This window comes from Corvus moneduloides, chromosome 25 (assembly GCF_009650955.1).
Source record: "Corvus moneduloides isolate bCorMon1 chromosome 25, bCorMon1.pri, whole genome shotgun sequence".
Lineage (NCBI taxonomy): Eukaryota > Metazoa > Chordata > Aves > Passeriformes > Corvidae > Corvus > Corvus moneduloides.
This window is the reverse complement of record NC_045500.1, coordinates 3633419-3659179: the sequence shown is the minus strand read 5'-3', so window position 1 is coordinate 3659179 and position 25761 is coordinate 3633419. Positions and strand designations below refer to the sequence as shown.

The 25761-nt window shown below is 47.6% G+C and overlaps 1 protein-coding gene across 1 annotated transcript in view; it reads right to left on the bottom strand.

Annotated features, from left to right (window-relative positions):
• Nucleotides 1-24247, bottom strand: part of CLMP (CXADR like membrane protein) — a 40076-nt gene extending 15829 nt beyond the window's left edge. Inside the window, exon 1 of the mRNA XM_032133917.1 lies at nt 24113-24247. Within this exon, the coding sequence (XP_031989808.1) occupies nt 24113-24140 (28 nt within the window). The 5' untranslated portion in view covers nt 24141-24247. The remainder of the gene's footprint in view (nt 1-24112) is intronic.
• Between the last annotated feature and the right edge of the window lie 1514 nt (nt 24248-25761).

Here is a 25761-nt window from a genome sequence, read left to right as displayed (position 1 = left end):
TCTCCTGTTTCTAGCACCAGCTCAGCCAAGCCTTCAGTGATGCAGCTGGGAGTTTGTCAGTGCAGATCTCAGATTCCTGGAGGGAAGAAGCACCGATGGCTGTGTGATATTCCCCTTTTTTCCAGGCATCTCTGTGCTGCTTTGTGTACCTTAAAGCTTTGAAAGCAAGAAAACTAAACGTTCCATCCCTAAACATCAGAAATTCCGCTCCTTCCGCCTGGTTTCAAAAATACCGTGAGGAGGAAGATGGTTTCAGTAATAATTTCTAGGATTTCTTTTGTCTGAGGAATATTCTTAGGCCTCAGTCTCCCAGGGAATCTCTTGTTGCTGTCAGTTCAGGGACACACAAATGAAGGCACACAGAAATGAAGTTCTCTGCCCAAGGCAGACACCGAGCAGAATCCAGAGTACAAACCCAAAGAGACAGCAACAAAACTGTTTTCAAAGCAGTGTTTGTCCATCAGATCTTTCCTCACCCATTCTGAAATCCAAGGAGAAGGTTGCATCAGCTAACTCTGAAAATTGGGGAGGTTGGAAGAGACTTGAGAGATTGATAAGGATTCCCAATAAAAATATTGTGATGAGGATTCCCTCTCCGTTTTTTTTGTCCCTTTGCAGCAAGGCGTAAGATTTTAATCAGCAGGCTGATTGTGCTTTTCTGCTGCTTGGTGTCCTGGAAATTCAGCTTGTTCTAAACTTGCCAAAAAAGGGACCAGGAAACTCAAGGTATTCACAGGGGAACTTCATCCCTCCCTGCAGCTTTCCCTCAGATCCCATTCCCGGCAGGGTTGGGCAGAGTTTTAAGGCACAGCCTTCACTCCCTGCTCAGCACATCCCCGTTACCTCCACGGGATGTTCATCTGTGGGCTCATAATTGCACGTAACAGGCTATGACATCTCACTTACCCACTACAAGCACCACTAATATGATACAAAATGAATGCCTAATGTATTAATACCCTGTCACTTTTCATCTCCACTCAGCCTCAAACCCTCGGCCACAGCTGCCCTAAGGCACAAAATGAACAGCAGCAGCTCCTCCCCAGCACCCCCAGAAGTCTTGTAAGGGAGACATTAAACTCTGCAACACTTCAGGGGTGGAGCCAAGGTACAATCTGCACAGCACCAGGAGCAGCAGCAGCTTCACTCCGGAGTAGTGATGGTCACACTCTGCCAATCCAGATGTTTGCAGCTTCTTATCAGTCCTGTTGTAGGCAGGATCAATTATTTTGTATTAATCCAGAGGTAAGAAAATTAAAGACGCCTCATTCTTTAATGCTCATCTTTCACTGGCTTTAGTATGAACCTGACGTTAAAATAAAGGATCGAGGTTTGAATTCTTATCACTGAGGTTCAAATCCCTGCCTGCACTTTCCCTGGAGTTTGGCACAGCCCTGTGCCAGCTGCAAGCAGACTGGGAACATCTTTCCTCTCACTTTTTCCACTCCTAGGAGGGCTTGCAGCATCTGGACGTTGCACTGAGCTCTCAGAGTGGAGGTGGAGTTTTAAATCCAGTTTCTGAATCAGCACTGCCAGTGGGGATTACTGAGGAACGCAAACCCCACTGGAAAGGCTGGAAGAGACACCCAGCTGCATTTTAGGGAGCTGGAATCACACAGGGAATTCACTGTCGCCCTGCACACTCCGTGTGAGCTCACAGTGCACTGAGCGCAGTCTCACCTCGCATTTGGAGAGGCCCTGTGCTCCAAATGATCCCAAATTTCTTCCCAATAACACTTACAAGCCAAGGATTGGACTGAACACTGTATTTCTGAGAACGTGGGTTGACTTTAAAAGTATTTGGAAAGGATTCTCCCTTCCCAAAGGGGAGCACAGCAGCTCTTTTAACTGACAGCACTGCACAGCTGCCACAAGGGATCCTGAAATTCAGGAAAAGGCAGACACAGGAAACAAAGAAATGCTATTTGACACCAAGTATGATAGATTCCTGAATATTTATATATATATATATATATATGTGTATGTTTTTGTTTTCAGTGACCCAAGGTGTGCTCCTGCAGTGACAAGAGCCAGAGACAAAAGCCTGAGGGGGATTCTGCTCCCCACAGGGTTCCAGCCTGGGAGCTAAGGGCCAAATCCCAACTTCTGGTGCCATTCCACTTGACAACAGACCACAAACCTAAAAAGGACACAATCATACACATATAAAAAGTGCAGCAACACTGCTGCAGCCTAGGAAACAGCCTAAGAAAATGAAGAAATAATAATTTTTGGTTTGCTTCTGTCAAATTTTTGGGAAGATTTAAAAACATCTGGAAAATCATGTTTATTGTTTTTTTCAAATCATGTTTATTGGTTGGTTTTGGGATTTTTTTTACTTATAAAGCTGTGCTCTTTCTTTTTCAGTTTTAGTGTAGATGTACGAAAATCCTGATCTTTAAAAGTTCAAAGCACAAGTTAAGTCACCAAGTTAGATGCTTGGAAAAGGCATAAGGACTAAACCAGAAAGCAGCTCCATTTCCCTTCCCTCAGAAAGATGCTCAAATTACGACTTTTCAATTCCAATTTTAGCAGCCTGTCAAAAATGCAGGTGGGAAGACCGAAAATAAAACTTCACTATTCCTTGAGGTAAAATAAAACCTGCAATCTGTTGGGAAGGGGGACAGAGAGGGATGGTATTCCAGAGGCAGAGAGCTCCATCCCTCACAGCTGAACCGCTCTGAACTCATTCCTGACGGTCACATCCAGCTGCCTCTGGAGCAGGGATGGGGCAGGGAGGGAAGCAGATGCTCCTCCCTGCCCACCACGGGCTCCCCTGCCAGCAGCTGAGATGTTACACAGATTTTTCATGTTTGCAAATACCAAGGGTCCTGCAGAGCCACCAGATCTGTGAAAGCCCAGGGCTGTTGCTGGAGGGAACCCCGAGCAAGAAGATTTTGAGCATCGCGCCTGCCAAATATTCCGGTGACCTTTGCTGGGAAAGAGCAAAGGAGCTCCCTGGCACAGGGCCCTCCCTGCAGAGAGGGATGCCCCGAGTGAGGCTGGAGAGGCAGAGCCCTTTGGAAGGACAGGAATTGGGGATCAGCCTGCTGAGAGCAAAAAAAAAGCCCCTGACTGAGAGCTACATCACAGAGCCACAGAGCCAGCTCGGAGTTTCCAGGATGCTGAGCAGGAAGAGGGGCTTGGAAGGGAGGAGGAGGAGGAGGGTGAAAATGGGATTCAGGCAACAGTTGAAGTGTTCTGCTAATTGGATGTGAAAAGGTCAGGCATCTGATCAGGAAACACGCTGGAAAGGTCAGGGGAAGGTGGAGAAGTGAGGCCGGGAGGAATGGGGGCACCCATGACCAGCTCCACCACCGGGGCTGGGTTTCTGCCCTCCTCTCCAGTCCATCTCCCAAGCCTTGGAACCATCACCCGGCTTTTCCCGTGTCCTGACTCAGACTGAGGTCCCTACCACAGCTTGACCAACTGATTTCCTCAACACCAAGAAGTGTTTTATCAGCAGCCCTGACTTATCACAAAGCTGAGGTCGAATCAATATTGGAAAGCATTGGAGACAACAAAACCAGACTGTACTGCACTGCTCCCATCTTGGGAACAGCTGCTGTGGGTTTTGTTTGATCAAAACATCATCTTTCAGAGCTGCTTTTTGAGGACAAGGAAATACCTGCAGCACCCTCTGTAAACTCCTGGTATCTCAGTTTTACCACAAATGCTTTAGAACCACAGGACAGAGGAGGGCAGAAGGAACCTCCCAAGAGGTCCAAAGTCCTGCTCCAAGCAGACACTCAGTCCCTTAATCATCCTTGTGGGCCTTAGCAGGACTCATCCCAGTATTTATCTCGCTGTGGGGAGCCCCAAACTGGACAATATTTTAGCTCAAGTTGAAAGAGAACCTCAAGCCCTGATGCACAAGTTTGGTTCCCTGGACAAGCTGCAGCTTCTCTGATCTCACTTCTGTCCTTTCCAATCTGTGTAAGAAAACCTGCAGTGCCTCAGGGGGGGAATGTGTAAAGCTGACAGAGGGAACAAGAAAATTAAAGGAATCAGAGCCAGACTTCTCAGAGGTGCACAGCTGGATGAGAGAAGTCCTAAAGAGGGGAATCCTGGTCAGATTTTAAGAAAAAGATTCGCTATGAGAACAGCAAAGCACTGGAATAAGGGCCCACAGGTTGTGGAATCAGCATCCTTGGGACTATTCCAAACTGGACTGGCTGAGCTGGTGTGAACTGGCCCTGCTTGGAGCCAGGCACTGCCAGAAATCCCTTTCAATTTGCTCTGTTCTGTGACATGCTCCAAGTCTGGAGTCAGAGACAGATGAGAGTGAAATCCCACTCCTTAAACCTTCAGCTTTCACTGCAACTTCTAAACTGCCCCAAAAGAGCACGGGAAGCTCTTCTCCCACTACAGAGAAGTCCCTGAAGTGCCACAGTTGGTCACACCCCAGGCAGCCGCTCCATGAGGGAGGAGGGGTCTCCCTGATGAGCTCCAAACCCCAGCTCCCCCAGCCTGGGTGGTCTGTGGGATAGCTGAGCTCAGAATGTGATGAATTCAGCCTCTTTTCCTGCTGAAATTTGATGAATTCAGCCTCCTTTTTGTGCTGACAGTATCTGTGAGCAGGTCCCAGCTGTCCCCACTTCCAGTCCTGTACCAGCTTTTTCCAATCAGGTGGAGAGAAAAATAAACATACTGGTGATCAGATCCATCGTCTGATATTGTTTTATGATTGCCTGAGTCTGCAAGTAAAAACATCCATGAACTATTGGGGTTTTCCCAATATTTACTTGGGCAGCACTGAAATTTCGAGGTGCCAGAAAAATGACTGTTAATAAATCACGAACTGACCACAGAGTAGCACAAAAAGGGGGCACGGAACGTGCAAATATTAAGGTTTTACCTTAGCAGAGTATTTGATATTATTCAACAAAGCTTTAATTTGGGGAATTGAGGCAAGAACTGGGGAGCTCAACCACCCCAGTTTGCTTCCTTTGGCTCCCTTCCCTGTTGTGTTCCTGGAAATGCAAACAACCCCAGGTTTACATCTGCAAACCCCACAAAATCTGCTTTCCTGCAAGGAATTTGTACTATTGCAATTCTGTGTTCCAATGGGTTCATTTTGGCTTCAAAAATTCCCAGAGTTCTGGAGCCAGAATAGCCTCGAGAAGCCACCAAAATATTTGGCTGCTCTGTGCAGCACTCGTGGGGGTTTTTTTGCTGGCTTGAATTCTCTAGAAAAACTCATTTTCTGTAATAGGAGCTGACACAGCTTCTCCCCCCTACTTTAAAAAGGCATTTTCAGGGAGAAAAACGCCCAGATAAAAGCACTGAGCACTCTGGGCTCTGCTGTTCGCCCTCACCCCCTTCACCCAGGGCAGCCCCAGCTGGAAATCTCCAGCACCTCTGCAGAACAGTCCCAGAAAAGCTCATCCCTAACTGGTTTTATTTCACAAATCCAGGAATTGGGGATAATCACTCAGGGAGACGTTGTTGGGGTGTCCTGTGCAGGGCCAGGGGTTGGATTTGATGATCCTGATGGGTCCCTCCCAACTTGGGATTCTAAGCCTCTCTCAGGGATGTGGGTAGCAGCAAAGAGAAGTAGAAAATTGCACAGAAAAGGAAAAACTGTGTTCAGTAGTGTGGTTATTTACTTTTTTAAACCTCCTTATTTTCACTTTTCTTTCTTGCATGAGCAAAGACATCCCACAGTGCCGCCTGTGCACGCTGGACAACGAAAAAGGACAAAAGTCACAACTTTTGTTGTGACAACCTCCCTGCTAAAATCTCAGTGTTCTCATCACTGAAGCCCCCAACTCTCCCTGTTTTCAGTTTGCAAAGGAAAAATCAGATTTTGAAAGCACAGTGGATAACTCTGGATGTAACAAGACTGAGCAAGGTTGGAAGGAATCAGATTTTGGGATAAATCTACAATCCATGAGGTCCAGGCAAAGGAAACCTCTCACCAAGCTTTAACTCCAGCTTTTTGAGGCCAAGCTTTAACTCCAGCTAAATGTATGGCACAGTCTTTTTGCTTAAAAAAATGTAAATTTTATGGAGTCTCATGCAAGGTACCCATGGAAAAGAGGCTGCACCCCCCCTGTGCTGACTTCCAGAGACTGACACCTCACAGTGGGAAGGGAATAACCCCAAAATCAGCTCATTACTTCTGGTTTCCAGCTAGGCCAGCGAGTGAAGCCAGCCCTGAGCTCAGGCTGTGAGGAGGTACCTGGCTTCTTGCCCAAAATATCCCTTCCTTTTTCGGAGGCCCCTCCAGCTCCACATGGCTAAAAAAGGCAGTTGGAGAATGTTGTCCTGGAAGCACGAAATGCTGCATCTCTGCCTCTCTCTGCCTGCCTGCAGGGAGCAGCTCTAGGTGAGCTCTAGGTGGGCTCTGGCCGAGCTCTTCCCACTTTGGAAGAGCTTTCCACACTGTCCTTGCCCCACAAAGTGTGGAAATAATTCCCATTCCTGGCACTCCCCATATTCCCAGGTGTCAGGTTCTACCACAGCCCCTGCAGCTCTGAGGAACCCCAGGCCCTGAAGAAAAACTCTCAGTTTCTTTTTCACTCCGTGCTGGTGCCACGGGAGCTGAGCTGGCAGCTGGGAATGTTTCCTCCTGAACCTGGCACCGTTGTTACAGGAATGAAATATTTTCCCATTATTACTAAAAATGGCAACAAAAAATGGCCCGGTTTACACTGGAAGAGCCAAAGGGGTTTTTGTTGGAGTTTGGGGTTTTTTGTAAGGTCTTTTCTGCCTGGAATTGTCGCAGCACCAGGAACAAAGGCTCCACACCAACTCCAGCAGCTCTTCTCCAACATTCCAGTGATGGATGGAGCAAAATGATCCCGTTTATCTTCACCTCCTGGTGCTGGTTAAGAATCCAGTGTGACCCTTTCTGTGCCAGTGCTGAATATCTGACACCGATTTACTGGCTGGGGAATGAAACAGCTCTTCCACCCCGCACTCCCTCGTGGAGAATTCCAAGGAAACCCCTTCTCCTTCCCATCCCAGCCACCCCTCCCTCCAGGACCTCTCCATTTCGGGACCAGCGGTGGGGAAAGCAGTTACATAAGTGCTGCAGGAACTGAGGGGGAGAATGAATGTCAAAGCTCCCTGGAACATGAACCCGGGAGCCTTGTGGATTCAGTCTCTAGCATCCATCAAACATGATTAATTTTAATGTCACAACATTTTAATGTCAATTACTTTTAATGTCACAGCTTCCTATTTACTACCACAGCTGCATTTCTGAGCTGATAAAGAGATTCCCCCAAAGAACTTTTAGGATCAAATAAATAAACAATCCAGGATAAATGCTACAAACAAGCAGCAGCCTCCCTGCTTTTGGAAGGATGTGGGGAATCTGTTCCAAAGGCATTGAGAAATGGAGCATCTGAGGCTTTCACATCTAAGGCCAAATTACTACTTAGTAAAAATTCTCTTCTACTCTTTTTTTCTGGCCGTACAATTTGGCAAATTCCAGATGCCAGCTGGAGATGTGGCTTGATATTATTTGCATTAGCCAAGGATGTGTTTTATTTAGGTGCTGCATAAAGAATAACAGTGCTGTGATCCTGGGCATCTTAAAATTTGTGTGCAAAAAGAGACACCAGGCAAGCTGAGACGGATGAAGAAACTCATAAAAGAGGGTTTGAGACTTCAAAACTTTAGGTTCTCAAGTGTCTGAGAGAAAAAACAAACAGCTGAAGGTTTTTTTGCAGTGCAACTCCTCACAATTTAAAACCCATTTAAATGCCACCCATTTAGCAGTCTGGACTTGCACTCAAATTCCTCTGGCTTTACATTTTTCCTGAACTTCTGTTTGCTAAATGTTATTTTAAATAGCTGGTGAGGTTGACAAAGCCTCCATCTCCCCGGGGTTTCTCACGAGAACAAAAGCAGCCTTGTGGATATCTTTAGAACAAATTATAACATTGAGGAGAAGTCAGGCCTCTAATATGAAACTGAGATGGGTCACAAAAGATACTTGAACAGACAAACTGAAGTCAAACAGGAAAGCGAGTCAGACACCTGCGTGGTCTTTTTTAGAGCCCAAGCACTGGTCCAGTCATTGAAATAAATTCCTGTACCTATATTTGCACCTAGTGGTGATTCATGAAGCAGCTTTATCTCAGAATAGAGATTTTAAGCCCATCAAAATTCAATGGGACCCTTTAAGTGAATAGTCCCACCAATTTAAGTCTCAAGCAATATTCAAACTGCAAAAATGAAATGCACCATCTAGCAATAGATCTTCCAAAGCAGAATGGGTGAGTTTGGATGGAGTTTCAGCCGTTTTCAGTGCAGCAGAGAGCACAGAACATCACCACGGTGTTTGCAGCTCGAGGGCCTGCAGTTCCAGCAGCATCTTTTCCTGAGAAACAGCCCTGCTTGAAATTTAGTTTCTATCCTGCATTTGCCAGATTTCCAGCTACCGGACCTTAAAGCCCCTCATGTTTCCATTTTTGAGAGTTCTCAGAGGGCTCTGCAAAGGCAGCAGGGGCTCTCCTGATCCCAGGGGGGTTGAGCATGAACCAGCCTCAGTTGTCAGGTGCTGTTAAGATCCAGGGCTCATTAAGAATCGAGGCTGGAATTTCCATGACTCAATGAGCTTAGATTCCCTGAAAAGAGGGAGGATTATCACAGCACTCTGCCTCTCCATCTGGGCTGAGTGTAGCACACTTGTGTTCACTTGGACACGGATCTGGGAATATTTACCCTTAAAGGTGAGCGGGTAAAGCAAGAGGTGCCAGACAGCACAATCTGACAGAATTCTGTGTGTCTGACAGCAAACACAGCCTGGAGTCATCTCCAGCCTCCCAGAGTTCACATTCCTTGAGCTAAACCCAGCTCAGCTGCTGCGAGCAGCCTGGGGTTTGCTGCAGGGCTCTCTACGCTGACCCAGACTAAGCAAAGGCTCTCCAGGCACCAGCTCCTAAACAAAGCCCCACATTCCAATTATTTACACGTTTCTTCTGTCCTGAACCAGCCAGAGAGCGAGCCTGGAAGGCTGCAGGGAGATGTGGGAGGGCAGCTCTTCACCCCAGGCTACCCAAAACTCTCCCAAAGCCAAGGCTCAACCCCCTCAACAGGTTCCTCAGTCTGTTTTTGGTTCAACTCCTCCATCACTCTGAGAAAGCCTCTTTTCTCTATTACATCCAACTCATCAGATCCACTCAAATTCAGCAGTTCAGATCTATAAACTCAGCCAGTGTCTGCACTTTTTATTTACACTCAGATGTTGGCCATGAAACATGAAAAGTCTCAGTCAGCTCAAGTTTCCTTCCTAGTTTGGTTCCCTTTTTCCCATGGCCAGCTGGGTCCATCCCATCGAGGCTGTGTAGGGGCTAAACAGCATCCCAGGTTTTATTCTGAGCACTCAGTCTTTAAAATCCTTTAGAAGACAGACTTGGAGTTACAGTAATAAAACTGTACCGGCAAGACCTGACACATTTTCCTTTCCCACAGCCCAAGAACAGCAGAAGCAAAACTTGACTTTGCAGTTTTTTAAACAGATTCCCACCTTTCCTTTCTGGAGATTTCTAATCCTACAGAGCAGGGGTTATTCCCAAAACTGGCCTCATTCATGGCATTGGGCAGAAGATGTGATGCTAAGCACTGGCAAAGGCAGAACTGGAGCCATTTTCCTCAGGAATTAAGGAAATTATATCAAGAAATGGAACATCCAACTGCTGCAAAACAGATTCAAAGTGCTTAACTCCTGTTCAGAAAGACATTTCTGTCTGTTGAGCCTATTTGGGAAGCTCAATAGCAAGTGAAATTAGATTTATTTCTTCCAGAGTATCAATACATGCTTTCCCCCAACTGCCTAATAATCACCAATGGGTTCTCTATAAAACCATGTGATTCCCCATCTTGTGGGTTTTCTTTCACCCCCACCCGATCCTGGATGATTTCAGAGTGAAACAATCATTGAATCAACTATGGTTCCTGGCTCCTTATTCCCATGTTTTGTCTCAGCAGGAGCCTGACTCGCTGCCTGAATCCAGGCAAGAGAAGTGAAATTCTCATCAGGCTGCGCAGAGTTCCCTGATGCAACTGTGAGAGCTCACAGAGCTGAATCAGGGGCAGGAATAACTCAGACAAACCCAGGGGCCACAGGAGGAGGAATTCAGGCTAAACGAGTGCATTGGCTCTTGCTGATGGGGAAAAACTGGCTAAGGAAAAGTCAGGGGTTTTATTTTTTACCCTATTGCTGCGTTATCTCCCTCAAACCAGCGCCTGTTAATAACTGGAAATAAGCTAACAGCCTATGTGAGTATCTTAAATAGTTGGAAACAAGAGAACAGGCTGAGGAATTCTTTTAAGAACTGGAAACCAGCAGGTATCCCAGCCCTGGCTGTACCTGCTCTTCTGTAACACATCCTCATTATATCCTGGCACCCAGTGCAGGACTCAGCTTTAATGTGTGACTCTTAATTAACATCCCCGTTTTCTCCTCTTGCCGAATCCGGAGTGACAGGAGTGCACATCCCTCATTTCCCTGCTTCCAGCCTGCATTTACCCTCCCAAACCTCCTGTGCTCCTCCAGCCCAGCCAGCTCAGCAGAAAGAAGCAACAGCTTCGTAACGCTGGAAATTGTTTGTTATTTTTGCTTAGTCGAGAAGGGGGAAAAAAAAGAATAAAAATAAAAATAATCAAATAGTTCCACCCTGCAGATTAGAGCAGCCCAGACTGCCCCAGCCTCCATCTGGCCCTCATTAATATCCAGAAACATCCCCAAAGTGTCTGCCAGGCAATATTCGACATTCATACAGAGCAAGCCGAAGAAGATGTGCCCGATGCAGGGTGCTGATTGATCGTGGAGGATTTTTTGGGGTGGTTGTAGGTACCAGCATGGCTGGAGCAGGCAGGACGGGGTATCCTGAGCAGGATTTGGGTTGTGGTGAGGCCAATTCCCCTGCTCAGAGCTGCCCCCGGCATCCTGCAGGATCCAGGCTGCTCTGGGGGTGGTGCAAGGGGGGAGTCGTGGCCATGGGTTGGCTCAGGAATGTTTTATTCAGGTTGTTTATCCCCAAAAGAGCGTTTTCTTTTTAGATTAAATTATCTGGACTCTGTTTATTCTAAACACAGGAGACAGGACTCAAGCATTTCCTCTTTTAGGAAGTATGATTGAGTGTATTTCCTACAAAATTTATAAAGAATTCAGGCAAGGGCTTGTGTGGCTCCTTGAGATTTCAAACCCTTCTTCCCTAAATGCTGAAAGAGCTGGCTCTGTCAGGGCACAGCTCCATCCCAGTGACATGGAATACAAATACAAGCAGACAGCAGCTATAAGCTCTTTGGAAAGGGCAGCCTGATAAAAACCATAATCAAATTATTTACCGATACTCCCCATTTTGTCTGAAGACCATAAACTCCATTACATAATGAGATATTTCTTTTTTTTTTTTACAGCTGGGGTAGCCAAGGCTCCAAAAGGACTTGTTAAAAACCCCTCCTGGGACTGGAGGTGAGATGAGTTAATCAACAACAGAATTGAATTTTAGCAGTGAAAATTTTCATTCCAGTAGACAACAGAGTCACCACTGGAACTGGAAGCAAACCCACGGATTCCTGTCTTCCCACTTCGGCTCCTTACAAAGAACTTTTGACTTTTTTGCTCTAAGGCATCATGTTTTAAATGCCATTTGCCATGCTTTAGTCACTGTGCTTCCTGCAGGACGTGGCTACCTCCGCCTGAAGCACGAGGGAAGTGTCCTGCTCCGTTTTCCAGGACACCTGAACGCCGGATCCTGATCAGAGCCCCATCAGGACAACCTGCCTGAACACCAGAGCTCAGCCCAGGCCTGATGCTCCAGGATCTTTACTCTCTCCCAGCTGCCCAGGACGTTTTCCCTGGCATCTCTCCGGAATGTTCATCTATTATGCACAACTCCTGGATCCGAGAGGGATAGGAGGAGATGAGCAGCGCTCATCTTTAAACTGCTGTTTGAAGTGGCTGCAGGAATAACCCCTGTCTGCTCCATCCAGCCCTGCCTGTGCGGCTCCAGCAGCGAGGGAGGGTGTTCAGGCACCCTCATCAGCATTACCTGCTTAATTACTGCTGGTAGAATGCGTGGCTGGCACCAGGAGCTGCCCCTCCTGCTGCTCCACCAGCTCCCTCCACCAGGGGAATTCTTCCTGGTTTATTTTTAATTCTGCCTCATAATCAGGCCCTAATTTTATGCATATTGGCTCAGGATATTTTCCCCTTTCTTCTACATTGTCAGTCTGCTTGTCACATCCTTGCTGAAGGGGATTCCTCACTTGAAGTCCTTCTCTTGGTAGGGTAGCACGGCCTCTTCTGCTTGAGGATTATAGGCTCTGACAGTGCTGACACAGAAAAATAAAGCCCCAGAATGATTTAAAACCACGAGCAGGGCTGTTTCCTCCAGATCAGGAACACGGGGCTACTACTGCCCTTTCCTCCCAGAACCCAGACCCAGCCTAAACCCAGCTCCTGCTCCTCACCCAGAGCAATCCCAGACCCTCTGACAGCCTCCTCCCATCCTCCACTCCTCACTTGCTGATAAGATTAGCGAGTTTTAGTAACAAGGAGACCACACACTGTGTCCCCAGCATGAACTAAAGCTTTCGGTGTCACAGCAAAAGTTATAACAAAGCTGGGACATTAAATCATCAAGGGAAGAAGAGAACTGGATATACTCAAAGGCAAGAACATCACAAACCTCCTAAATCCAGGGCAATTAACCCTCACTGCCAGGCAGACCCTACTTCCAGGTAGAAGACATCTTTTCTAGGAGAGAGCACTGGGTGAGCTCAGTTCCAGTCTCCACACAGATATTTTAGGAAAACAGGATTTATTTGCTTTTTAGTCTTGTTTTTTTTTTTTTTTTCCCCTCCATTCTGCTTTTACAAGATGATCATAAAAAATGAAGCAGCATTTAGATCAGCAGCGAGGGGGGAAGAGTAGTGCTAATTCCTGCCTGAATCAGCTCCCTCCTTGCAGGAACTGGAAATTAATTTGCCTTCTGCCTTTGCTGAAGCTGTTCCTGAGCTCGACTTGCTAAACCAGGTGCTTTCAGTGTAGAGAAATGCCAGGGACACTGCGAGAATCAGAGAATCCCAGACCCCACCAAAGGCTTAAAAAGCCCCAAAACCCCCAAGAGAAGACGCGCACATGGAGTTAAAAGAGCTCCAGCGCACTCCAAGCCTGTCTCATCAGCACCAAGGCTGCCAGGAGCTATTGGAGCTGCTGTTTTTTCTGGGCAGGCTGGGTTTTCCACGCTGCAGAAAAGGAAATATTGAGAGGACAACCCCGAGGCCAGGAACTCGAAGGAAAAGCTCCAGCCAGCAGCGAGGGATGCTGCACACATGGGTTTGCATCACAGCGTGGGGAGAGGCTCCGAGCCTGCTCTGGGAGGAGGGAAGGCGGGCAGGAGTGGCACTGGAAGGGGAGAGGTTCTTGCATATGCCATGTGCCATTGCAAAGTGATAAAAAGGATTTGCATTCAGAGCCTTCTCCTCGGGGAAGGCGAATTTTGTTGGTCAAAATAAAGGGCAGCACAGCCTCCATTAAGGGATGCTAAAAAAGGGTGTGAAAGCAAAGTAGCAAATCACTCACAGCAAATAATTAAGTTTTTAATTCACTTAACATTCACTCAGAGGGGGTAGAACGTGCCCTACACCACCCTTAAAACCGAGCAGGTTGTGCTTTATCAGAGCATTGGTGCCTGTGAACAAAGAACATTCCCCAGCAGCGCTCAGAAAACCACTAACAGGGCAGGAAAATGTCAATATTGCCTAACTGGCTAGTTAAAATCATTCTACATGCATGAATAATCAGCTTTTGTTATCAGCTTTGTTTTATCCCCCTGCATGTTCTTTGCTTAAAGGTGGCTGTCAGGAGGAAGGGAAGCAAGTAAAGAACTCATTTAAGCTGGATACCTTCAGTTCCCAGCTTTTCTGCAGGAATTCGTGCCCTGGAATGACACAGAGAGATGCTGACCAGGTGCCTGGCTTGTTTGGGCAGCAAGCAGGGACAAAACCAGGTTTAAGACCGCTTAAAACTTAGGATTTCCATGCAAACCTTCGAGGCTGCAGTGCTGGAAGGAACAGTGCAAACAGGCGAAGAAACAATTCCTGCCTCAGAGCACTTAAAACACAGTAAAATATCACCCTAAATACTTCTGGCTGGTGCAACAAGGCCAAATCTCCTCCATTCACGCCCCGCTTTCGCCTTCTCTCGTGGATGATGTGGAGAGGGGAGGATGCCTGCTGACAACCCCGCAGCCTCCACCGCATTCAGAGCCTTTTCCTAATGGGAACGCATTCCTTGCTGCCCCACAATGGAAGCAGCACGCCCAGGGCACTGCTCAATAGGGGAAAGATGCGAGCGCGAGTCATTAGAGGAAGGAGCCTTGTGTCATTCAGGATGGTTATCTGCAGAGCAGAGGAGCCCACGAGTTTCGAGCCTCCCTCGTACCAGGTCACACCGGGCCTGAATTAACTGACAGCTGCAGAATTGTGGTTTTTGTTGACTCCAGGGGTAGCCTCGGGCTAAAGTGGAAGGAGCTGACAAAGCCAGAAAAGCCGGGATGCATTTGGCACAGCGAGTGGCGCCTATGGGAAGCCTCTTCCCCCATTAAACCAGTGGCTGGCTGGACTCCCCAGCTCCATTCTGCAGCGATTTCAGGGCACTTTGCAGCTCAGGAGGGAAAGGCTGGCTCGTTCTGAGTGCTCTTAGTCTGCAGAACAAGCACAAAGCAGATTTCCAGTGCATCCCCAAAGCTTGGGATGATTGAAGGACACTTCATTCGGTGTGACCCAGCTCGGGCGTCCCCACACTCACAAATTCCAGAGTACTAATCCTTTATAACGCTCAAAACGGAGACACTCAAAACTAGCAGGCACTTAAAAATGAAGCCTGAATCACTAAATCATGAATCACTGGCAAAATCCAGGCTGGAACCTCGACATCCTGAATGTTTCTTTGACCAGAAGACACTCACCATTGCTTCAAATTCCCCTTTGAATAGAAGAAAAAAAAAAATCATAGCATTTGCCAACACAAAAGCTCTGCTTTGTCTGGCTAAAATTCCCTTTGTCTCCAAGCAAGAGCTTGGAACAATGGAAACGAGGAGAGGTTTTGCCCAGACCACAGACAAAGCTGCACTGTGGGAACATCTCCATCACGTTGGATGGATTCAAACAGTTCCTTCTGTGAGATGCTGAGGCTCCTGGGGGAGCAGCACCAAGCCATCCCAAAGTGCCACCTCAGTGACACTCAGCACTGGATGTCTGCAATGAACCGACCTCATCCAGGCATCCAAACAGAAAATGTCACAAAAGCATCAGAGCTGATGACCAGGAATCCTTTGAAGGTCTCCACACAAGCGTAATGTCAAATTGCTCAGGTGGAACTGAGCTGCTGAACTTCACTGACAAAAGATTTGTGGTCTGCTCCGTGCTCAAGTGACAAATACCCCGTGTTTGAATGTCACAGAAGCAGCAATTCTACAAAGACATGCTGGTTTTGCCTGGCAGGAAGGAATGGAGCTGGCACAGGTGGCTCCCAGAGACATCCAGCACCTGCAGACCTGAATAAACACAAGAAAGGGAACACTCCCAGCACTCAAACAGCAACAGGGGGTGAAGGCAGTGAGAAGCAATCACCAGAACACCACTCAGCCAGATCACTGATAAACAGAATTCCTACTTTGAAAGTAAAGGGTTCTCAGTCACCACATGAAGCTGAATTTCATTTGCTGCTGCTTTGGAAATGTTCAGGCTCAGCATCCCAAATTAACTCGGGTTCTTCAATGGCCGGCTCTAAACACCACACCAGGCCTGCTGCTCATCCATTTGCACAACGTGCAAATAGTAAATAATCGTGAATACAATATAAAAATCCCCTTTTTGCAGAGCCCAGCTCTTGCTGGGGCCTTGCACCACCGTGAAGCAAATGAAGCAAAGAGCTGCCAACAACCCCCACACTCAGCAGAGCCTCACGGCCCAGTGCAGCATCACTGCGGGAGTGAGAGGCTTCACTACGTGTGATTGAAAGCTCTGACACCATTTTAAGGCTGTTTTTATGCTCGAGGAGTTCCAAGTGATGCTACCAGAGACTTCTGGAAATCAGGCAGTGCTCCTGCTTCATTTTTTGAAAGGCACAGCGGCCTGGGCTCATCTGGACCAAACACACTGCACCAAATCCTGTGTTTGGTGTCCCTGGAAGTCACTCAAGCTCTCCCAGCAGATTCCTGTGTCCCTGGGCAAAACAAACCAGCACCAAATCCTGTGTTTGGTGTCCCTGGAAGTCACTCAAGCTCCCCCAGCAGATTCCTGTGTCCCATTTTGAGCTGCTGGCTCTCCCTGAGCAGCTCCTGTGCCCGTTCATGTCTCAGGAGGGGCAGGGAGGCTCCAGCAGCCGCTCACAGGAGCCTGATGCTGCTGCTCTGAAGCAGTGCTAGTGCCAGCCAGTGCCTGGGGAGAATGAAGCAATTTCCCTAGGATTGCTCAACAAGGCAGGATCCACAGCAGCATTCCCAGCACCCCGCCAGACGCCGGCCTGGAGTCTCACTCCAGCAGATTCACTCCGGAATTACCCCACCGCAGCACAGCTCCAAATCTGGCTCTGCACCTCTCCCTGCAGAGGTTTGAGAAATGGTGCTTTGTTCAGGAAAAGGGGAAAGGAAAACAAACAAAAAAAAAGCCCTGATGCTGGAGAACGTGGCTCCTTTTTTTCCTCTTGTCCCTGGAATTGTGATTGGAAATAATTGGAAGTGTCACTGGAAGTAATCAGAAGTGACAGTCCCTGGGCTACAAGGCTTTTGCTTCAAGTCTAACGATCCCCCCCGCAAAACAAAACCTAAATTTAAACAGTGAAGTCATAAAGTGATTTGCCTTCAAGGTTGAAAACCCTGCAATATTTTTTTTTTTTTTTTTAAATAAAAAAAGAGAAGTGCCTGACTCTGGTTCAGTTCAATATTCCAGGCTTGCTGTGTTATATGACAGCACAGCACACACAAAGACACCCTGTGATTCTGGCCCTACCTGGCCAATAAAGGTCCATATCTCTATTAAATAATCCTGTGACTTTAAAATTCCATCAAGTCTTTAAGGAAAAACACAGCCTGGGTAATGTGAGCTGTGAGACTCATCCAGCACACATCTCAAATATTCCAAGCACTGGAAAACCATCTAATTCCAATATTTTGCTGAAGCACAAAGGGAATGGGATGGAGTAATTATTTTTTTTTTAACTCCAGTTCTGAAAAGGCCTCCTCACAGCCCATCCAGGCACTTAGGGAAAGAATCAGCTCGGAGGAACTCACAGCCACAACACACTCCAGGTATTTGCTAGATAGAAAAACTCATTTTTCTTTTTTCATATGCAGCACAAAGTAATTCAGAGACCCAGCACACAGAGCCCAGGATTTCCTTTCTATGAGGTTTCCACCGTGAGTGTGAGTGGAGTTTCTCAGCACATTGTTACCAAAAAGCCATTAATTTGTGATAAATATCTTACTAGAACGTGAGGATAACTCCCTCCAGGTGGCAGGTGAAGGATTTCAGCTTGGTGGATTCGGCTGTTTGTTAGTGATCTGCACATCACTGCTTGTACCCGAGTTTGGGGTCACATCACAAGGAAAATGACTTTAAGTCAGAGCTGCAGAGGTTTTAGACAAGTTCCAAGTGCTCCATTACCGTCAGCAGTGTGCACCCATGTGAGTCTGAGCTCCCTCCTCTCTCAGATGGGCTTTGAATGTTCTCTGGGCAGTATGGCCCTGCTGGAGGGAAGGAAAGCTTTATCTCACCGTGACCCTCCCCACTGCAAAAGCAGCAGCAGGGCTGGGGCAGCCCAAACCCAGCCCGGCTGTGGTCATCCCTTGCCTCTAACTGTGCACGCTCCATTTCAGAGCAGTTTCCAGGAGAGCAGCCTCCCTCCTGCCAGGCAATGTCACAAACACACCAGAATTCTCACTGACCTTTTCCTTCCAAAGGCAATTAAACTGCAGGCACTAAGCTGAACTCCAACCTTTCCACCCAGTCGGTCGCATCCACCGAGGGTTCAGCCTTCGTTTTCCTGCCACAGAAAAATTCGTGGCAGCTCCCCAGGAGGAGAGAGAGGCTCGGAGCGTGCTGTGATGTGTATTGATCCTTGTGGGACAGCAAATCTGACACCCTGGATCTGGGGCTGGCCCATTAAGGGAAACGCTGAGTTAAACATTTGCCTTTTTCAGCTGCCAAATGATTTCCTGGAGGAAGGGAAGGAGCAGATGAGGACAGGATGGGTTTTGTGGCCTTCTAATCACTCTCACCGCCTCAGAGCTGCTCAGTCCTCTTTACAACTTGTTGCAGAGAAGAGACAGAGCTCATTAAGGAGTCAGATAAATAAACCAAGGTACCAAGGTGTGGCTGAGGAGAGCCTGGCCTGGTGCCCACCCTCCTTCCCTAGGACTGGGATATTTCTGGAAAGAAGGAGCAGCTTTATCCTGGGTTGATAGCCCGGTGTGGAGCTCCAGGTGCCTGTTACATTCACCTTCCCTGTACTTTGCCCAAGGAAACACATTTTAGCCTTGGCTGGCAGAGGTGGCTGTCACTCCCTGAGCAATGCTGAAGGGAGGAGAGAGTGCAGGAGAGGAACAAGTTGGAATTCAGCCTCGTGCCTGTTGACTTTTCACACATTTTCCATCGTGGTGCTTCCTGCCCCGCCGTTCCTGCATCCTGCACTGTCCTGTCATTCGAGTCTCTATTCACAGACCTCCCTGACCTGACTTCACCCTTAACTTTTTGCCGGGCTGCTTCTGTAAACCAACCATTTCTAAAAACAGATGAAGACACAGCTTTGGGGGGGAAAAAAAAAAGGCAACAAAGCCCAACCAAAACAGACCCATTCATCTTTTCAACAAGGCACCACCAAGCTCCCTCTGCACCCAGAGCAGCCTCTTCTGTAGCACACAGGATGTGCACAGTAAAACCCATTTCAGAGGCACAAACACTGCCTGCAGCCTGGGCTAACACAGGGCATTGTTAAATTGGAAATACGAGGTGCATTTTTACTAAATCTGTGGGGGAAAGGCATAGGAAGCAGCTTGCAGCACCCTGTTTTATTGTTACTCCACACAGTTTTTAGTCCAGTGTAACAAAGGATCAAACACAAAAGATTTTCCAAATACATTTAAGGCTGGCAGAGTGACTGTTTGCATCTCTTTCCAGTTCTGAAAATGGACAAATCCCAGATTGCAAACCTGCTGAATCCCCTACAAAACCCTGTGTTTGCCTGGAGGAGAACAGGGGCGTTTGTTGTGATCCCGAGGATAAACACCAGGATATCTCCGAGCCAGTTGTGCAATGGCATTTCTGGGAAGGAGCTTTTGCTGCTCTTACACAAAATGTCCCTCTGAAGTGGGTCAGGGCCCCCCCAAAATCCAACCACTAATTCTATGTGGAGGAGACAAGGCCAGGGTGGGTACAAAGGCAAAACACCACTTGTTTTCCATGGGAAATTCAGAAAAGTTGCCTTCCCTCAGGCTCTATTTCCCATAAAAATGAATTCATATCCACAGTTTTGGCACGCTGCTTTTCCTCTCTCTGGCAGGTTACTCTTTTCTCCCTTGTCTTCCTCGTGGTAAAATGGAAAAAGAAGAAAGGATAAAAAAAACCCCTCCAAAATAAACTCTTGGTTTTTAGATGTTAAAAATCCCAACTATTTCATATAAAACAAAGCACCACTAGAGAAAAACAAGCAATTTATCATCAAGTGTCCTGACAGCAAATATTTGATGCAAACCATCCCTGGCTTTGGAAGAATTGGAGTGTCTCACAGGAAGTGTTAACCCTGATATTCTGCCAGAGAGCAACTCTGCTGTGTCTGGCTCCTTTGAATTCCCCCTGGAGTGCCAAATAGATCCTCTGCTTCCCTTTCCTCAGGTATTCCCAGAGCAGTGTTCTAATAAAGAGCTCTTTGCCCTGGCCTAGAATTAAATCCACACTCCTCTACCAGGCTGAACATCTCACACCGTTGATGTTTTGTTGCCTGCCCTTGGAATTTGAGAGGAATTATATCAATCCCATGAAGCTGTCCTATGGAGAACAGTCCTTTTTTTAAGCTGAATACACAACCAGGTTCCCTGCATTCCTTCAGATGCCAGGGACAAAGAGGAAGTGAAATCAAGACACGAAAGTCACACACAAAACCCCTTTTCACAGCTGCAGGTTGGTTTTTCACACCACTCCTGAGCCAAGGATTTTGCTGAATGTTGTAAGAACGTGGGGGCAAAGCCCTTGTAACACCAACCTTCAACATCATGAAACGGCCAAAGGCAAGAGAAGGAGCCGGAGAAAACTAGAAAATAGCAAATATTTTATATATTCTAGTTATGGCTGAGGAATTTTGGAAATATCTGGAAAATCAGCAGAAACAGAGATCCACAAGCTTCGTTTTAAGCAATGTGAAAACTGTCTCCTTTGGAAAATCAGTAGGAATAAAGGTCCACAAAGTTTGTCTTAAGCAACCTGAAATCTGTCTCCTTTAGTTTTTACTCCTGGAAGATCAGCAGGAAACAAAGGTCCACAAGCTTTGTTTGAAGCAACCTGAAAATTGTCTCCTTTGGTTTCTACTGGTTCTGGGAAATAAAGATGCACAAGCTTTGTTTGAAGCAACCTGAAATGTGTCTCCTTTGGTTTCTACTGGTTCTGGGAAATAAAGATGCACAAGCTTTGTTTAAAGCAACCTGAAATGTGTCTCCTTTGGTTTCCACTACTCCCAGGCAGCAGCAGCCCATTAAATCCACAATTCCCAGCGAGCTCACCGGGAGCGGGAGCGCCTTTAAAAAACAAACACCGCAGTGGGTTTTGCTTTGCTGCGGCGTAGGATAGAAGGGTTTAGGGAACAGGATCCCGAGGACAGGGCACCCTGCAGGTTTGCTGAGCTCCCAGAGCAGCAATGGACAGGGTTTTACACCAGAGCACAGCCCCAGGCAGCCCCAGCACTGCTCAGCGCAGCTGCTCCCGCATCATCTCGGATTTCCCAGCTACCAGCCCGTGGATACCTGGGCAAATGCCGGCTGTCAGAGCCGATTCCTCATGCCAGCAGGCCCTGCAAGGAGCTGCTCCATAACCTTTTTCCCGGTGCAGTGAGACAGGAGGAGTCTGGGTGCTCAATGCAGCGGCTGCAGCCCCCTGGGACAGCGCTGAAAGAGACTCCTCGACCTCGGAGCGTGGAGGGCAGAGCTGAGCCACACAGGAGGCACTTTTTGCTCTCAACACCACCCCAGAATGACACCCCAGCTCCCACTGAGCACATCTCTGTCAGACAGTCTCTACTGAGGTGATTATTTCACGGGCATTGTGGGGGATGACCCCTAACACTGCTGGAAAGGGTCACTGCCCACAGCAGGACGTCAGGAAGGTGGCTGAGTGATTTGGGCTGGCACATCTCCTGCTTTGATCCCTGAACCCAGCAGTTCCTGCAGGGCAGAGCACTCACACCAGCCTAAAACTAAAGAAAAAAGCACACGAAACCAGTGACAAAGCCAGGCATACAAATAATCACAGTTCTGATGACGAAAAAAATCAGCTTTTTCTTTGAATGGAAGGGCCATTAAAAGATTCATGACTGACTTGGAGTGGGGCAAAGGCAGAAGAGAATTCCCACCCCATAAAATTTAAACCGAATTCAGGAGCACATTTAAATGAAAGCATTGGCTACTTCTTTACTGGGTGAAAAATGCAACGTTCTATTATGAACTTTTTCTACTCAGAAATGAAGAAACGCTTCAAAATTCTGCTTTTCAAGGGTGCAGTGTGCTACAAAGGGAGTTTGTGACACCTGATTCTCAGTCCTCAGCCGGTCACAATCGTGTCACATTTACAGGTAGACCCACATGAGCATTCCACACCTTCCCCTCCTCACTTCCCTGCCTCCTTTCCCCACCCTCTGCTGGCAAAGTGAGCCTGGCCATGCTCTTGTCCACACTCAGCAAAGTCTTTCATCTTGTCTTGTTTTAATAAAGCTTCCTTCAAACAGACTGGCTCCTGTTTCCTGTCTTCTCACACAGCTGCTCGTGTGCCCCAGAGAGGTAAACAGTGGAAAAGACAAGAATTGTGCATATTAGCCACGTTATTGGGATGTTTAATGATGAAAACCCAAACCTTCCTTTCAGGGCTTCTCTAAACCCTTTTCTTTCCACCTTAGTCTTCACTTTATCAGCAAAAAAAAAAAAAAAAAAACCAGCAAGACATCACTGGCAGTTCTGTACTTTTTTACAGCAGAAAATCCAGGCTTTAGCCAGCAAATCAGACTCCCCAGCCTCCTTGTGTTCAGGAGGATTGAGGAACGGGGAACCAAAACACTTCCTTACTTTTCCCTGGACTTGCTTCTAGTATTGGTGAATGAAGCTGGACAAGGAGCAGAAAGACCAAGTCCTCTACTGGCAAGGCAGGTGAAGCTTGGGGGGCTTTCAGTGACCACTGCAGGACCAGGAAACAAAACATTCCAGGCTTTGCTCTGACTTTTGAAGCCGATTCTCCCCTCACCAGTGTTTGGACAAGACAGGCTGAGGAACCTGACTCCAGGTGAGGGGCAAAGTGTCTTTTGCTGGGCATTCCTGTGTCCCTGCCACAGTGGAGATGCACAAGATATATTGATAAAGCCAATTGTGTTTTACAGATAAAAGCAGCAAAGCTAAGTTATCATTATATTACAGCCACAACCATCTTTCCTGTGGCAACAGTTTGTTCCTTTGGCTCCAAACCTTCAACATGTTGGGATAATCAGCAGCTGAATAGGATCAAAGACTTCAATTCCCATTGTCTCCATCAGCAAGGTGAGCAACCAACCCTTTTGTCTCCCAAATTCCCACAGAGCCGCTTCCTGAAGGGCTGAGCAGCCCCTGGCAGGAGCTGAGCTGCTCCCAACCCTGCTGCCTCATCTCCTGGAGTCCCCTTCAAGCACTCCCCACCACAGAGAGGCACAAGTGGCCAGAGCAGATGTGCAGGGGTACAAAGTGCTGCCTGCCCTCCCCAGACCCTCCAGCCCATCCAAACCTCATTACATCCCTGCAGCTCCAACCTTTGCTAACAGCAAAAGCCACTTCTGTGTTTACCAGCAGCTGTAGCAATGCTGGGTTTCAGATCACCAAACATCCCTCTCTAGTCCACGCTCCACACCTGGGAGGCTTAAACTGGGCTGTCCCTGCGACAGTTCTTTAAAGCTGTTTAAAAATCCTGTTCTGCCTGTCCCCCATGCGCTGGTGCTGAGCTCCTTCCCGGGAAGCAGAGACCAGCCCACTTCCTCACACCTGTACCCAGGTTCCCAGCACACAGGAAGCCCTGGAACTCCCCGTCTTTGCCCAGCCAGGGCAGGGGGCTGGGCTGGTGCCTGTCAGCAGGACGTGGTGAGCAGGAGGGAGGCAGGAGCTCCCTCCTCACCTGGCAGTGCCCCTGGAGGAGCAGGAGCCCGGCTGCTCCTGAGCCAGGGTGGGCGAGGAGCCCCTTGAGACACCTTAGGGCTGCCAACTCTTTTCTCCACAGCCCGTGGCTTTAACAAACAGCTCTCCAGCTTTCCTTCACTCTCCTTTTCCTTCTCTTTTTCCATTCTCTGCTCCTCTCCTCAACAAATCAGCCCCTCTCTCTTTTCTTTCCCTCCTTCCAGCAGCCCTTCGTCGCATCCCTTTCTCCCCCAACTCCTCCCGCCTGCACTCCAACACATCTGTTTCTAATCTTAGCCATCCATTGGAAACAATAACCCCTTTTTATTTTCAAGATCTGAACGCTGAGTGCCCAAGCGAATCAACACAGTTACACAAATTTGACACTCTGCCTGAAACAAAGACATTTTATTCACCTTGTTTCGCCGGAGAGGTCCAAGCCCTTCTCTCCTTTATCCCTGAAAAGCGCTGCCCTCTTTAAACAAAAAACACACGTTCCCAAACGAGTCTGTTTAACCACCACTTTTTAAAATTAACCCGGATATTCAGAGGTCTCTGGCTGTCAACCTGCTCATAAAGCGACCAGAAAAGGGTCAGAACTCAAACACCACTGAAATTACAGTTCTCCATAAAAGTTTTCTCCTTACAAACCCCTTTTCTCCAACTCACCAGAAATGAATTTCAGGCACACGGAGCAGGCTCGTGGAAGTTTGATTAAATAAAAAGCGAGCAACACCAAAAAGCCAACCTACCTAAAAAGAGGATTGAAAATGCAGACATTCCGTCTCCCAGCAAGAGGGACTTTTCCTCCCTTTCTCTTCCTTTCTCCCAAGAACGGCAGGCAGACCTGCACAGGATTCAAAGGAACGCCTCTGGAATGCACTGAGTGTAATTGCATCCATGTGCCAGAAAAATAACCAACTTCACTCTTTCTTCCCTCCTGCTATTCATCTCCCGGTCCATCTTCCATCCAGATCCAGCCAGAGCTTTTTTTTTTCTTTGGGATCTCCGGGGCTGCGAATTCAGGGCCCTGGGAGTTTCTGGGGGAGAAGAGGCAGAGACAGCACAGCGAGGACTTCACATCCACGGCAGCACAGAACAATTTTGCCTGTCTGGAGAGGAGAGAAGCAGGGGGAAAACACTGAGCTCAATGTTCACCACATGGCTGCCTCCCACCAGAGCCCCTCCCTGCCATCAGCTGGGATTAATAGTGAAGACCAGTCATGTGGGTGAGGTAGAGCTGATTTCTAGCAAGCATATAGATATTTAAAAGAGAAACAAGAGGATTTTTCCAGTGGCAAAACAGTTAAGTTTGGAGGCAGCAAAAAAAAAAAAAAAAAATCCAGCATGGAAAAAAAAAATCAGATTCGTCACTCAGGGGTTGGAGGGACACTCTTGGAAAAAGCACACCCGATCCTCAGGAGGATAAACACGCTCCCCTGTATGTGTTAGCTTTGGGGTCTTTTCTGCACTGGAAATTGGAGGTTTTAGGCTTGCTGGAACGCTCGCTCTGCCTGCTTCGTGGTTTTCTTTTTGCGTTTTCAGGAGAGAAAGAAAAGCCCTGCAAACGGAGTCAATTTCCCGTTGTAGCTGTGCTTCACCGGTGAGGGGAAAGCCTAATCAAGCAGAAATTGGTTGCTGTGGGGTGCGAATTTTAACTCCCTCCCAAAGGGCACTTTAAGGCACACAGAGAGACCTTTACAGCCCATCTTCAGCTTCACCCTCGTGCAGGGGAGCAAGTTTTTTAAAATTACCTCAGATACCCCATAAAGAAACGCCCATCACACACAGCAGGAGGTGAATAAAGCAGATTCACCCACCTTGGTGATGAGGGAAAGCCTTGGAATACAGCGCAACAATTCTTCCCCTTAGAACAGTTATGGAAGTGTTTGTACAGCCTCAAGGAAAGCAGCAAACCGTGGGCAAGGCTGCCAGCCTGTGGTTTGGGACATCACACTCCGCTTTTCCAAGCTTTCTTTCCTTTCCCTGTGTAACTCCACCTACACACAATTTATACTCTCCCCATAAAATCAGGGATAAAATCCTGCTCTGCCTCTCCAGGGATGAAAACAAACCCCGTGCAGAGCCAGGAGCTGGACTCAGTGATTCTTTTGGTCGCCTTCAGTTCAGGATATTCTATTTTTCATGAAATACAGAAATATTTATGAAGCCCTCAGCGAGGGGCACAACTCTTGGAAGCTCCGTAGGAGTCTGGTACCTTTAGTGCTCATGACAGAGCTCTGCAGGCATTTATGGGAAGACAACAAACAGTGAACAAAATCAACCCCTAGATCCAGATAGTTCCAGAGAGAATAACAGGGATAGAAATTATCCTTCTGCCCCCAGTTTCATTAAAGTTTTATTTGCCCCTCCCAGCCTCAGATGGAGACAAGAGCAGCAT